The sequence below is a fragment of the Enhydra lutris genome, unplaced genomic scaffold, assembly GCF_002288905.1.
Source record: "Enhydra lutris kenyoni isolate GAN:26980312 unplaced genomic scaffold, ASM228890v2 scaffoldscaffold17, whole genome shotgun sequence".
Classification (NCBI taxonomy): domain Eukaryota; kingdom Metazoa; phylum Chordata; class Mammalia; order Carnivora; family Mustelidae; genus Enhydra; species Enhydra lutris.
Genome location: NW_019154101.1, coordinates 37,703,790 through 37,718,866, shown reverse-complemented (window position 1 = coordinate 37,718,866; position 15,077 = coordinate 37,703,790). Strand labels below are relative to the sequence as shown.

At 35.5% G+C, this 15,077-nt stretch overlaps 1 protein-coding gene across 2 annotated transcripts in view; it reads right to left on the bottom strand.

Annotated features, from left to right (window-relative positions):
* Window positions 1-15,077, bottom strand: part of LOC111147605 (utrophin) — a 552,279-nt gene that overhangs the window by 42,716 nt on the left and 494,486 nt on the right. For both annotated transcript variants that reach the window (XM_022503758.1, XM_022503757.1), the window contains 4 exons: window positions 11,559-11,644; window positions 7,422-7,579; window positions 5,569-5,735; window positions 4,553-4,664 (listed from right to left, as the gene is read on the bottom strand). In XM_022503758.1, the coding sequence (XP_022359466.1) occupies window positions 4,553-4,664; window positions 5,569-5,735; window positions 7,422-7,579; window positions 11,559-11,644 (523 nt within the window). The remainder of the gene's footprint in view (window positions 1-4,552; window positions 4,665-5,568; window positions 5,736-7,421; window positions 7,580-11,558; window positions 11,645-15,077) is intronic.

Here is a 15,077-nt window from a genome sequence, read left to right as displayed (position 1 = left end):
GCAGAGAGGCAGGCAGAGAGAGAGGAGGAAGCAGGCTCCCTGCCTGCCTCTCTGCTTACTTGTGATTTCTCTCTGTCAAATAAATAAATAAAATCTTTAAAAAAAAAAAATAAAATAAAATAAAAAAAAATACACAGTCTTAAATTTCTCTACATAGAGGACTTTGCTTTCCTTCATTATATTTTCACTGTAACTCTAGTCCCCAGCAAAATGCCTATATAATTGGATACCCAACAAACATAACACTCCAGCAAGCATACAGGACACAGTTTGTTAATGTGCCAAATTATGTATAATTCCCTAAGGGAGTAGAATCATTAAATCCAGGCCACCAACTTTGAACAAATCACCTTTTTCTAAGATTTAGTTTTCTCTTTAAAATGAGAATGAATTAGATGATTTCTTAGATCTTTCCAGCTTTAATATTCTATAATTAGTATTTATAATGTCAGATATGAACTCATTTAGCTTTTATGAGCCAGCTTTAACTAAGCGTAGTAAGAAAAAAGGAGTGAAAAAGAGAGTGGAGGGGGAAAACACATGGAAAACAACAGAAGATATTACACAGTCGAGTACTAATTGGTGAAACAGAGGCTACTGGTAGAGCCCACAGGATGAGGGATTCTGGGAGGGGAAGCTGGAGGACGTTGGGGAAATTTTACACACACTATAAATTTTACACACACATACAGTGAGTTGGTTTTGTGAAGGAATGGGACTTGGAGGGATGGAGAGAGAGAGTAGATACAGAGATATAACGTATCTATGTCATGCTGCTGTTTTAGATGAACTCTTACTGAGCCTAATCATTGTTCTTAAACTCCTTACATGTACAAAGTTGGGTTATAGAATGGTGGAAGAAAATATGAGTTTAAAAAAGTCATTTTCGAGAGAAGAAGAATTCTACTTCACTTCTGTATATGAGTGTTTACTGTCAATTTCATAAAATGTCTTTATAAATTATGATAGAGAATTCACACACCATTAGTCCGCTTACATCTGAAGACAAACATTGTCACAGCCAGCTGATATGTTTGAAGAAATATTTCTGGAGCTTTGAGGGTTTAAAATAAGACTTCAGAAAACCTTTAACAATAGAAACATTCAGATTCAGGAAGAAGGAACTTGAAGGGGAAAGAAATGAATTCAGTAATATAACTAGAGCACCAGCCCCACCACAAATGGAGATGCTCTATGAGAAATGCCAACATCAAGATCTGCACGGAAAAGTCTGATCCATTTAAATGCAAGTGGTGCTTATTATCATTGCATTGAAAAACTCACGTTCGAGTTCCCTTTCCAAGGCAGACATCAAATGAGTTTAGGGAATGTTGGGTAAAAGACAGAAGAAGTATAAGAAAGGCTTACTTAAAAGAGGAGAGCAAAGATCCAAAGAATGCAGATGAAAAGAAAGAAAATTGGACAACCATTAATGTATTAATTCATTACTGTTCAATTCAAGAGTATACCATTCAAAAATCCAATTTACATATATTTCTAGTTACTTTATCAAAAGCTGTGGGGTCAAATGCAGAAAATAACCTGTCCTAAGATGGTTTATGAGGAGGTTGTTAATTAAGATCACTATATAAATTCCAGAAAGGGGCAATGGACCCCCCCAAAGCACACCTATGAAAAGGAAGCCATCCCTTCCAATATAGGAGAAGCCATGATCTCGGGCATGACAACAATGAGTTCACAAAAATCTATGTAACAAGAAGAGCTTTGGGTAACCTGCAGATGTCATTTTAAAATGAAAGTTTTTATGCATCAGTGAAATGCATAGGTCTATCAGTGACTTGTAAGCATTCCCAAATGGCCAATGACTATTGTTGAAGAGATGCAGATTTCAAATTGTGGGGTATTTTGCAAAATCATTAGGAATTGTATTTAAGACCAAGACAAATAGTAATTTTATACATCTTTAAACATGTCATCATTTTCATTCATGTATGAAATCTTTAAAATATATTTAGTTTGACATTTTTCCCATTTTGTGACATTTTTATAATCAGTTTCCTAAATGCCTACTTCTACTCATGCAAATATTAACACTATACTTCTCCCCAGTTTCTTATAATGGCCAGCAGCGTTCTGCACAATCTGATACTGCCTTTCTTTCCTCATCTCCTACCACTCTCCCTTTTGTGGACAGAGAAATTCACCCATTTCTTTCTGTTCCCCTACCATTCCCATCTCTTTCTTTCCCATCTGCATGGATGTGAGACCTGCGCAGCTGCAGGGATCCCACACTTGCAAGCTCCCTAAGTTTGGCTTAATGCACTGCTGTTGTCATCTTAGAAGTTATAAGACATTTCGAACAAGGAGTCCCACCTCTTCATGATACTCTGGGTACTTCAAATGACAGAGCTGGTGCTACCCATTGCCCTCTCCTTGTGGAACAGGCTTCATTTCTTTTTTTTAAGATTTTATTTATTTATTTGACAGACAGAGATCACAAGCAGGCAGAGAGGCAGACAGATAGAGAGAGAGGTGGAAGCAGGCTCCCTGCAGAGCAGAGAGCCCGTTGTGGGGCTTGATCCCAGGACACTGGGACCATGACCTGAGCCGAAGGCAGAGGCTTTAACCCACTGAGCCACCCAGGTGCCCCCAGGCTTCATTTTTTTATGTGCACACCAACCTCTTCCTCATCTCCAGACTTCTGTGTCTACTCTTTCTTCTCTGAAATATGTTTCTACTAGTTCTTCACACACCTGCTTCTTTCTCATCCTTCAATCTCAACTCAAATGTTAACTTCTTTGGCCAACTTTTCCCTGATTTCTTTATCTACAGTTCTTCCTCTAATCTTCTATCTTATTACCCATTTATTTCTAAAAGGCACCTACTATAATCTGTAATGATCTCATTTATTTGTTTCCTTGTCACACATTCCCTCCTCCTAAATGGAAAGTAGCAAGAGGGACAGTAATCTTGTCTATCCTGGTAGTACACTGATGAATTAGAGCTGAGAACAGTGTCTAACACAAGGTAAGTACTCAATATATATTTGTTGAGTGAATAAATATGTTAATCAGAGTAATAAATGGTGCTTCATCAATTTTCTTGGAGGATTTTTTCCTCATTAAAGTTATTATGCACTACAGGTATTCATCTATCATAATTCCTCAGCATTTTCTAGAGATTTCCTCTTTCAATATATGGGGTACCTATTTAGTTAAGACACCCAAGATTGTGAGATTTATATGTATATGTCTTATAAAAATTGTTTTTCTGTCAATTTATAATCCAAAAAGTAACTCAATTGCCTAAACCTAAAGAAAATGTACAGCTCTATGAATAAATTTTGGTTCACTATTTGGAAGGAGCTAAAAATAGCTCTAGACAGCAAATGAAGATAACTTCAGAAAAAATAGCTTTAAATCAAAGGAACAATAAGAATGAGTATCCAATGCAGTGCAGCTATAATAAAATGGGGATATTAATCAAATGCGGTAATAATGTAAAGTGGTATAAACATCTTTTGGAAATAAGTTGACCTGAAGAATTTGGGCCATAAAAATACTCAGATTTATTGACCAAGGTCATTTACTTCCAGTGTTTTATTCTATGGAAATGTAATTTATGCAGTATGGAGAAAGACCTATTTTCACAAAAATGAGTGTTGTTTATAATACCAGAAAATTTAAAATAAATATAAGTATCCAGATAAATTTGAGGGAGTGGCAAGATAAATTTAATTCACTCGATTAAATATTCTGTAACTAGGAAAATTACAAGGTGTGACAATGGGGAGAGCATTTACTATACCACATGTTCAGTGATTAGAGCAGGATCAAAATAACATAAATATAAGAATAAATCTAATCTGAACAAAATCAGAGATTTGATTTATTTTAATTGATTCAGAAGTTAAATTTATGAATTTTTTACTTTCTCTATTTTCTACTTTTTTGCTAATTTAAATATATTTAATTATGAAAATATATTTTAAATGTGTCTAAAAGAGATATGATTTCTTACACATAGTATCATTTTCAAAGCAGGCCAGTATGAGCTCTTATAGAGAGTTTGCTACTAAGAAAGTTAAGTTTAAAATCAAAACACAGAAGTAAACAAAATGCAATCCATAAATTTTTCTGAAAAAAGTATAATGTTAATGAATTCAACATAGATGTATTTGTTTAAAAGAAAACAAAAACACACCAAAAAATTTAGTTAAGCCATCTAAAAGTGATTTTTTCCATAAAAAATAGTAAAATAATAAAAATAATAAATAAATAAATAAATAAAATAATAAAAATAATTTAAAAACTGTAAATATACTGAATAAATTTGACTTTCGTTAATTCAAAAACAATATGCCATTTAAAAAACAAACAAGAAGGGTGCCTTGGTGGCTCAGTTGGTTAAGCATCCAACTCTTGATTTTGGTTCAGGTCATGTTCTCAGGGTCATGAGATCGAGCCCGGAGTCAGGCTCCCCACTGGGCATGGAGCCTGCTTAAAATTCTCCCTCTCCCTCTGTTCCCTTCCTCCCAAACAAACAAATAAAAACAAGCAAGCAAACAAACAAGAAGTGGCCCAGTACTCACAGGTATACAATATTCCACCATTGGGTAATGTAATTTGTGACCTTTTGCCGTTCGACCCGAAAAAAAGCAACTCTGGCAGACATCATAGTTAAAATGCTTTAGGCTTCTATACCTAGAGAGAAAAAAAGAAAATTGATTAGGTTGCATGCCTATTATTTAGTCCAAATCATTCATTTGTGGTAAGGAATGCCAGTCATCCAAATCATGATGGAAATAAAAGGTAGACTTGGCCACAAAATGTGGAATTTTCTTAGTATCTTAGCTCCAAATGAGGGCCAAGAGAATCTTGGATTTCACAAGGGAAATTAATGAACCCACCTCCCAAGTGGAAAAAAAAAAATTGGAGTTCAAGTCTCTAAAGCATGTTCCCATCGATTACAATATTGTGAGAAGACAAATATCCACATCAAAAGATTTTCTGTAATGTGTGAAAGGGATTGCAAATGGCCAAGAAGGAGAGTCGTATTTATTAGCTTGACACATCAAATTTTTAAGAAGCAATTACACCACCAATAAGAAATGAATTTCAAAATTCCCTGATATAAAGCTTCCTCTAGTCAGGGGAACAGCAGGGTTAATCAACTTAACAACAATCGTGGGCAGAAGTAGCACAAAGTGATCAGGTTACTTCTCACTAATTAAATGTCACTTTCTGCTTACTAAGTTTGACCCCAGAGGCCTTGCAACATCACCCAATTCCATCAGGGCCATATATGTATAATGAGTCAATTATCATGCATGAACATTTCTGGGATCTATGTAAATAGAAATTCAGAAAAATCTCTGCTTCTGGAGCAGAGTGGTATAAATAATAATAGTAGAATAAAATAAGCTTCATGGAGTAGCTATAAGAAGGAATGTCATTTTCAGACAGATGGAATATGTTAAGCATCCCATTTATGGGGGACACAAACCCCCAGTGAAAATCAGGGGGAAGGGATGATGGATATACGTTGAAATTGCAACAAAAGAACAGAAAACAGTCTCCTGCCACCAATGGCAACAGATCATCTCACCTGAACCCAACAATGGGACATTCCTTACAGATGTTACATTTAGCCTGGTGCTTTGCAGTCTCGGCCGCTGCCACTCGATGTAAAACAGGCAGCCAAACCATGGACTGTGGTTCCAGACGCATCCAGTCTATAAACTCTTTCACACTTATCTCTGGCTTATTGTTATTCTGGTAAAGAAACACATGTATTCAAAGTGAAGAAAAGCTCTTCATTTAAATTGCAGCAGGTGTTGCTTTATAATCTTCTGAAAATCTCTACAAAGTGAAAGTTCTAGAACTCTTTCCAGGTGAGTTAAAAATCACAAAATATTTAAGGTTCTTCATGGAGAGAAAATTTTAGAATTTAAAATTAGGAAAAGCAGAAATTATTCTATAGGAAGAAGAAAAAAATTCCAATACCTTAACAGACTCAGATTAAAAAAAACAAACAAAAAACCCAAGCCGTATGATTCTAGGTACTATTCTCACATAAATATTTTAAGCCTATAAAACTCATTCACCTAAGACAGTATAAATTTGACAAAGTAAAGACTCACTGGTAACTTCCCAAACTTGAAGGTCATGATAGTTGCTAAATAAAAACTGTTACTTCTGTGTCCTGCTCCACCTGTTACAACATCACACTGGGAATAAATTACTGTGAGTATACTTGGCAACATTTCCAAATTTATTGTGATTAATTGCATTAAATGTCTTAGTCTCTCTTTAGAACCTAATACTAATTTTCACATGTGCAAAGTTAAATTTGTAACAACATCCTTCTCCCACTTTTGTCAAGGTCACCCTATGAGCCAGTACATGGGAGAATCATATTTAGAATGCTCATTTGGTATTTTTTTTTGTATCTCTAAAACACGTAAAAGGGCCATTACAAAATGTAATAACTCATAACATCAATTCTCCTTAAAGAGATGGCATGAGCATTTTTTTTTTCCTCAGCAATAATAAATCACTGAAAATGCTCTGGCAAAATATCTGTAGCCCTTTCCTTTATGCATAACATGTAACGCCAGCAGTAACTCTTCTGGAACGCTTTTATATACAGCAAGCATTAAAAAGAATTTTGGGGTTTGTACAGAAGAAACAACACTAATAAATCGATTAGGTGACTCCATATGTAGTTACACTTTCGTGAGCATCACAGGAAGACAGAGGAGTTTCAGGAGAAGACAGACAGTGGGAGCACACAACCTCACCTGAAGGGCTCAGAAAAGGATTTTCAGAGAATGTGAGATTTAAGCAAAGATCAAAAGAAAGAATAAGGATCAGCAATGAGAATAGAGCTTGTAGGTAAAGGGTAGGAAAGACTATTCTAAACAGAGGGCACATGCCCAAAGGGGCTGGGGCAGGAATGAAGGAAGGCAAACTGCAGCTGAAAAGCAGACAGCAAAAGTGACCAAACCACAGGAATGGAAAAGCGCATTTTAGAGATGTGGGGTTTTCATGAGAGACTGTGGACTCTGGAAACAAACTGAGGGTTTTGGAGGGGAGGGGGGAAAGGGGATGGGGGGAGCCCGGTGATGGGCATTAAGGAGGGTACGTGTTGCATGGAGCACTGGGTGTTATACACAAACAATGAATCATGGAACATTACATCAAAAACTAATGATGTACTGTATGGTGGCTAACATAACAGAATAAAAAAATAAGATGTGGGGTTTTATCCACTGACAAGTAGTAAGTCTCCTTGAGGAGGCTGCTGTTCCTTGAACCAAATGTGCTTGAAGAAATAAAACAAAAATGTATTGGAATGGTACCAAGGTCTCCTACCATTTGGTTCCCCATTCCAATTCTCGGAACATCCTCCACACCACTCCTGACACGTTCTACGAGTCAGCGATCCTTCGCGTTTACCTGTTGGAAGCAGCTGCGAACACTGGGTTCGATATTACTGCCCCCGAACGCTGCTACTTCCCCTAGCTGCCGGGGAATCTGGATGGCATCATGAAGTAACAGGCCAAGCTGCCTCTGGTCACACATTTCTGTGGGCCCCGCCACTTCCTTAAAGAGATCTACAAGGAAGAGAACCACAAAGTTAATTTCCATCTGCTGAGACTATGCTTTTATGTAAACCACACCCTTGGTTTTGTCAGGTGAATGATGTAGACCAAAAAAAAAAAAAAAAAAAATCATGTGGACATGAATCACATTAGTTATCTAGGGAGAAATTTCATGTCAAAGTGATCCAGTTTCTTATAGAAATGAATACTTTTTGGAAAGGAATTTCCAAGTTCTAATAAATTAAAAAATCATACAAATTTTCAATGTTTTTCATGTGAAGTTTTATAAGAACAGAATAAAGGGGAGTAAATATTTATTTGATCTTGAAAACCATTTTCAAACAATATCTGGTAAATGGATATCAGATCAAAGTTTATAATTTTGGGGTTTTTTTTAAGATTTTATTTATTTATTTGGCAGAGAAAGATCTCAAGCGGGCAGAGAGGCAGGCAGAGAGAGAGAGGAAAGCAGGCTCCCCGCTGAGAGATAGCCCAATGTGGGGCTCGATCCCAGGACCCCAGGATCACGACCCGAGCCAAAGGCAGAGGCTTAACCCACTGAGCCAACCAGGCACCCCTCATTTTGGTTTATTTTTAAGGAAAATAATGCTACATCTAATAGTGCCAAGAGTGAATTTTCAAACAACTGAACCAAGCTCAGTGATAGTGACATAGTAATTATAACGAAATGTAACTTTAACTATAAGCATACATAGAAGAAGCAAATCCAAGTTAGATAAATTTAATTTTCATGATCATTTGTTCACTTAGATTTAGTTAGAGTTCCATTTGTTTCTTTTTCTTTTTTTTCTTCCCTTTTAAAAAATGTGAGTACAGGTGATACAATGTTACATTAGTTGCAGGTGTACAGCATAGTGACTCAACATTTCTATACATTGTGCTATGCTCACCACAAGTATAGTTAACCATCTGTCACCATACAATGCTGTTACAATACGACTGACTACATAAGCTCTGCTGTACCTTGTATTACTGATTTACTCATTCCATAACCAGAAACCTGCATCTCCCCTCTCCCCTTCACTCATTTTGCTCATGTCCTTACCCCTCTTCCCTTTGTTAAAAATAACACTATCGAAGCCACAGAATATTTATTCAGGACTCTTAGGATGCTCATTCTAAACCCATTCCTAGGAAGTAACCTCCTAGGTAATAATGCTTTACACAGAAAAGTACACATTTCAGTGACATCAATCATGCCAAACTTTCCTCTTTTGAGGAAGCCAACTATACTACTAATCCACAGTTAAGGTAAAACTACACGCAAAACACAAAAGAAAACATTCCTTAACACTTTGACATACTTCCGGATTCTGACAAAAGTTCTTATTTTCATATAATAGAAACAAAAAGGTCTATCAGGAGGTAGGGACAGGTCACAATCTAAAACTCAAGTTCTAACAAATCGGCACAGAAGAAAGACAAACGGGCCATTCTGAAGGATCTTTGTCAATGAGGAAGAAAGCCACTCGGCTATAAGCAAGAAGGTCCAGGGGTTGTTAGAACCTAATCAAGGGATATTCTCAAGAAGGCACGAAGAGTGAGGGAGATGTCCCCAGGGTAAGACACGGACATTAGCCATTGCAAAATCAATGTGCAGATGGTACCAGCTGATCCAGAATGGCACTTCTGACACTGAGTTTGGAGAGCAAATTGTCTTCAGTATTAATCTAACAAAGGAAATAATAATGAGGAAGTGTTCTGATATCACTGGAGAAATCAAAACTATAATCAGAGTTGCTAAGGACCTCACAATAAGAAATAAAACCAAACCCCAGAACATTTCCAGAATCGCAACATTCGCAGGAAAGATTTAAAGATTTTAAACCCAAGAGATGTCTTATTTAACTAAGTACTAAAATGGCATACTTCATGGATTAAGGTAAATATCAGAAATTTTTATTGCAGGGCCTCTACTTTCTTTGCCATCACCTAAAAGTTTAATGTGAAACAATACAGAGGACTAAATTTGATGACATTTGTAGAAAGAATTTCCACTGTATGATGGGTGTGTATCAGTATGCTGAAATAATGTTCCTCATCTGAAAGATTATACATTTCAGAAATATGTTTGAAGGTATGTGTACAGATAAAAGAAATCTTTATATACTGTATTGTGTAGAATCTAGTTTTTGCTCTTTATCTACAGTCACTGTGTTGTAACTCTTTCTTTTGGTCTCAGGTTACTCTCTGATAATCAGCTTGTAAAGAAAGGGAGGAGGAATCATTGATCTAGGAAAGCAGATCATGCTTACATTTTAAGATTCATGATAAACCACGGGATTGAATTCACACTTGTTTCAGAATAAGATGAGCACCGTGATATGACTGTTACTTTAGAGGAACCCTTAATTCTTCCAGGAGCACACAAAAACCCCAAACTATAAATAATTTTTAAAAAAGTCCTTTTCTTATAGTGCTACAGTGATGTTTTCATTAACATTTTCATCCCCGACACATTATAAAAAAATAAACTTTTTAGCTTTGGAAAGGATTATCTTTCAACAATTACAATGCTGAAGATGATTAAAGTTTTGGATAAATAAAGGACCACCTAACGAAAGCCTTCTACAAAGCTTTTTTTTTTCCCGTATGATTTACTAGGTTCTGACTCCATCAAGGTTCCTCACCTCCTGATCTTACCACAATCAGCTTTTTTTTTCACACAAATCCCACATCTCTTTTCACTGACATCCTTGTCAAACCATTTAAGAAAAATAAGCCATCATGATCTAGACCTGAAATTCACAGGCAAATCATCTCACAGACATCCCAGAAAACAAAAGGTTTTGAAAAAACATGTGTATGTTCACAGAAGATGCAAAACTTAACCTAGTTTGTAGGACCTGTGATCAAACATCGCCTTATTTTGGGTTACCTCAACTTTCATGAAATATCCCTCCAGAATGTATAATAGATTCAGTGAAGAATCATCGGGGATATGCATGGCAGATCAAGTCACCCACACTTTATGGACAAAATTAAATCAGAAAAACTTTCCAGTAGTTAAGAGTTTGGAGCCACACCAGCAAGTGTTACCATTGATTGAAGAGCTGTGATTTTTAGATATTTTTCCCGTATTATCTCTATTTGCTTTCAAAGCAAGGACTGTTAGTGTCATTCTTCAGCTGAAGGAAATCCGTTTCATTTCAGCTTTCTGAAATGTGAAATGGGAGTCACATCACCTCTTAGCTGGAGGTCTTCCATGGGATCAGGTAACCAGCACAAAGTCAGTCCCTCAGCCACTAAGTGGCAAAGCTGAGACTTGAAGATAGGTATCCTTGGCTCCCAAAATGCCAACACGCCTGCTCCTCATTAACTGACAGCTAAAAGGATACCACGGATTTATTTGGTGAATAAAAACAAATTTTTAAATTTTCTCACTTGGCAAAATATAATTATTTGCCAATGTCTGTCAGAGTTCTAGTCCCATCTAGTTTTTTTGGGGGAGGGGGGGTGTTCTTGTTTTCGTTTTTGTTTTGGTATTTAGAAGTACACAAGGTTCCAGCATAAAGAATAGCATGAAGGTTCTAGTCCATCTTAATTTTTTTTTCAAGCACTGGAAGTACAGAGAGACAGAAACTTTGGCTTTACATTCAGAACAATCTATGATCTAAGTCTACCCTCATAATTTATTGTGTCTGCAGCCACTGACTAGATTTTTAATCCACCTCAGAATTCATTTTTTTTCAGCTGGAAAACAGAAGTCACAACGCCTACATTCTGAGGTGATTCTTCTAAGGCTCGAATGAGATACAAGTGCAGTTGGTTCAAACTCCAACAAGCACCTCACCTCATTTCACACAAATCTGTGTCACTTCTCACTGACACCCTTTGTCTAGCCTGGGACGTGTGTAGTAAGGGGCAAAAAGAATAGAAACTGTTATTACAAGCAAATCATATAAAGGAAGCCTCCAATCAATTATTATTATTACTAAAAACACTACTGCACAGGAAAGGTCTTACATACATCTGTATTTTTCTTCTAAGAGACCTTTGGAGAGAGACATCAATCCAATCTTCAGACTCTGCACTCTTATTTTTCCAGTTCGACCCCTGTAATTATAAGAATCCCAATGTGTTAGATGCACTTAAAGCTGTATACAGGACACTAATGATCTCTGAATACCTATTTTCTTCAGGTAAACTATTAGAAAATGATTGCATCTTAAAGAGGCAACTTTTCTATTCCCTTTTAAAAATTAATTTTAAACTCATACCATAATTTCATGACATGGTTTAACAGCATGCTTGACCCAGAGTATATAGCCCAAAGTCACTTACATGGAACACAGGAACTAGGAAGAACAAGTAAAAGTGAAAGTAAAATGATAATTACAAAGCTAAAAAGATATTTTTAGAAATAGTATGAATTAAAATCTGTTAATGATTACAAATGCAAGATTTAAAATGTATAGCTAAGATATAATATGTATGTTGCTTAATATAGCAAGAAAGGTATAATAAAATCAAATGTACAAAAACTAGAAAATCAAGTATACCAAGGGGTAATAACTTGCTAGATATTTAAAAACCTCTTGTCTTCATTGATTTTGGTCTCTGTCAATTCAGTTTTTTAAAATTATTACTGTAATTATAATGGTCGGTGATCCTAAAAAGACAGGTATGACATCCCTATTTGGAGAAGTCTCAAATTATAATTAAATACAAAATGTATTAATTAGTCAACACTAGGAAATAGCTTTGTACTATGCCAATGAGAAACTGTAAGTTGACTAGAAGAAAATTTTTAACTTTAAAAGCATCTCTATGCTTGTCTTTATTCTTGTCATTTATCAAAGAGTTTCTGAGTTGCCTACCAAATGTACCAATGTAATAGAGCCTGGGGCTGAAGAATGGGAAATGCAGAAATGACAAAAATGGGTAACATGATCCTTGCTATGGAATAACACACAATCCAGAAAAAAAGTCTTTATCATCTTTATTATTTCATATTCAGGATTTGCTTTCAGTTTTGGTTTTTAACATTAATTTTTCTCAAGCTATGTTTTTAATACACAAGTACAGTATACTCAATACCTATTAACTAAATGTCTATGTAACTTTATCATTATATACAATTTAGTAATTCATGCTATCTAAAAAACAGATAAATATTTATATCATTTAATTTTAATTTTAGGTGGTCTTATTGTCAAACTGTGTTTAAATCTTGTTCTTATTGATATTCCTACTATGAATACTAATTGATAACTTCTATTCTCAAATTATAAAAACTCAGGTAAGTTTCTGTGTATATACCATGACATTTAAAGTATAAGTAAAAAAGAAAAACATGCTGAGAGATCAGTGAAATGTATTTTCAAAACAGTCCCTCAATAGTCTAGAGTTTATTATAACCTATATTAAATCATATACAATAAACTTACTAAAAACCCTTCATAGGCATGTGTACAACATTCAGAAGTGACCTGTGGAATAACTAATACTTAAATTTTCAAACAGATATAGCCATTATAAGCAGAAATCTAAGTTAACGTACTCATTCCAGTTTCTTGCCATTATAGAAATACTTCCAAATTAACCTTAAACTGAGCCATGTTATAAATTGTGTTTCTAGTTCACATTATTTTTAGGTGTTTCCTAATTAACACTCCAAAATACACTACATCTGTTTTCTTCCCTCCAAAAATTTGGAAATTTTATTCTCTGGATAATCAGACAATAGATCTGCAGAGGAAAACGGCTGGTGAGTACACCAGGACATGAATGCGGCCAAGGACAAAGGAAGACCTTAAGAGAATAAAGATCAAAATGCTATGTATTAGAGAATGACCTCCAGACTACAGTGATGACACAAGAAAGGAACGTCATCAGGAAGGCTACATCCATTCAACACACCATTTAATCGTTATGAAGATTTCCTGTGATCTCAGTGTTGTTCTGTGTACCATGAGGCCCAGCAGAAACGTTTAAGACATAATTCCCACCCATGATAAGGTCACACACAGCTAGAGAAGAGAGACAAGAAAACAGTGGGAAATACACAAGAAAATAGGAGAGCAACCTTTGGGCATGAAAATAAGTACAAGAAAGTTGTGGCTGACTTGTTATTTCTGACTGACAATTAGTCTGAGTAGTTATTAGTCTCATAACATTTGATAGAGAAGATAAGACTCAAATCAGACACTGAAGGTATGACAGGCTGGACTGTCCCTAGGAGAATGTAGATTATCACAGGAAAAGCCTAGGCAAGGGGACAGAAGCAGGAGTGGGAACACCAAAGACACGATGCATTCAGGTGCAGGAAAGGCTTGCATCAAGGCTAAACAGTTGATAAAGTTGTCCAAGTTATATCATCTGGGCCCGGATGATAGGACTTTAATGTTAAATAAGATATCTAGATTTGAAAAAGAAGAGGGAGGTAAAGAAATTTATTAGTGAGTGACATAACCCAATATTTAAGTATTTGGTTCCCTGGTAGTCTTCATAAGTAACTCCTGAAATTAGTTTAACTGGACAGATATGTATCTTATAAAACTATATCCATCTTGGCACAGTGGAAAAATGACTTAACACTGCAGCAAATGAGGTTAATATTTTCTGGAGGGACAAAAATATTTAAATCAAGTGTCCCAGACTATTGCTTTAAATCATGATTTAAACATTTTTGATTTCTATTAAATTTAGAAGGAAGATCGTGGAGTTAAGACTTTTTAACCTGGAAAGATGAAGACTGAGTGAGGCTGTGAACTCATAAATGGAATAAATTTTATCTTTACAGTTTAGAAAGTTCTTTCTACATATATTAGCTCATTTGCCCTTCACAAATATCTTATGTATGGTAAGCAGAGCAGATATTTTTATCTCAATTTTTCAGATGAGAAATTGAGATGCCAAAAGTTGAGCGGCTGCCAAGGTACAAAGCAACCAGAACCAAAAATTTGGATTCTCATCATTCATAACAGAAGAAAATAGATTTTTTTTTGGCAAAAACCCAAAATATTAAGAGTTGGATACATGTTAAAACTTGAAAAACAAATAGTAAATTTAATATAACTTATAAAGTACTCTTTTTCTTAGATATGGCAATATGGTAGAAATAAACCCTGGGTATTAATTCCCTATCTACCACTAATATGCAATAGGTGGCTATAGATAAATTCTTTTATCTCCCTGGGTCAATTAATTGATCAGTAAAACAAAGAGGTCAGAGTAAAATGAAGAGGGAAGAATGGACAATGGAAGGTCCTCAAAGTCCTTTTCCTTCTAGAATTCTATGATCTCACATGTGTGAATCACTCATTACTTCAAGAGCTGCTTGAATATACTTCAAGAGCTGAAAATACCCGCTTTGGCTGTATCATATTACATAAAGTAAGGCAGTCAGAAATATATGGTTAATGAGCAAATATCAAAATAGCTGAATGAATGGAAACATTAGATCATGGTTCTCATTTCCAAGGTTCAGAGACTTCTTAGGGTCCAAAAATGTTCTAGCGCATTGGATCATGTAGCTTATAGTTCC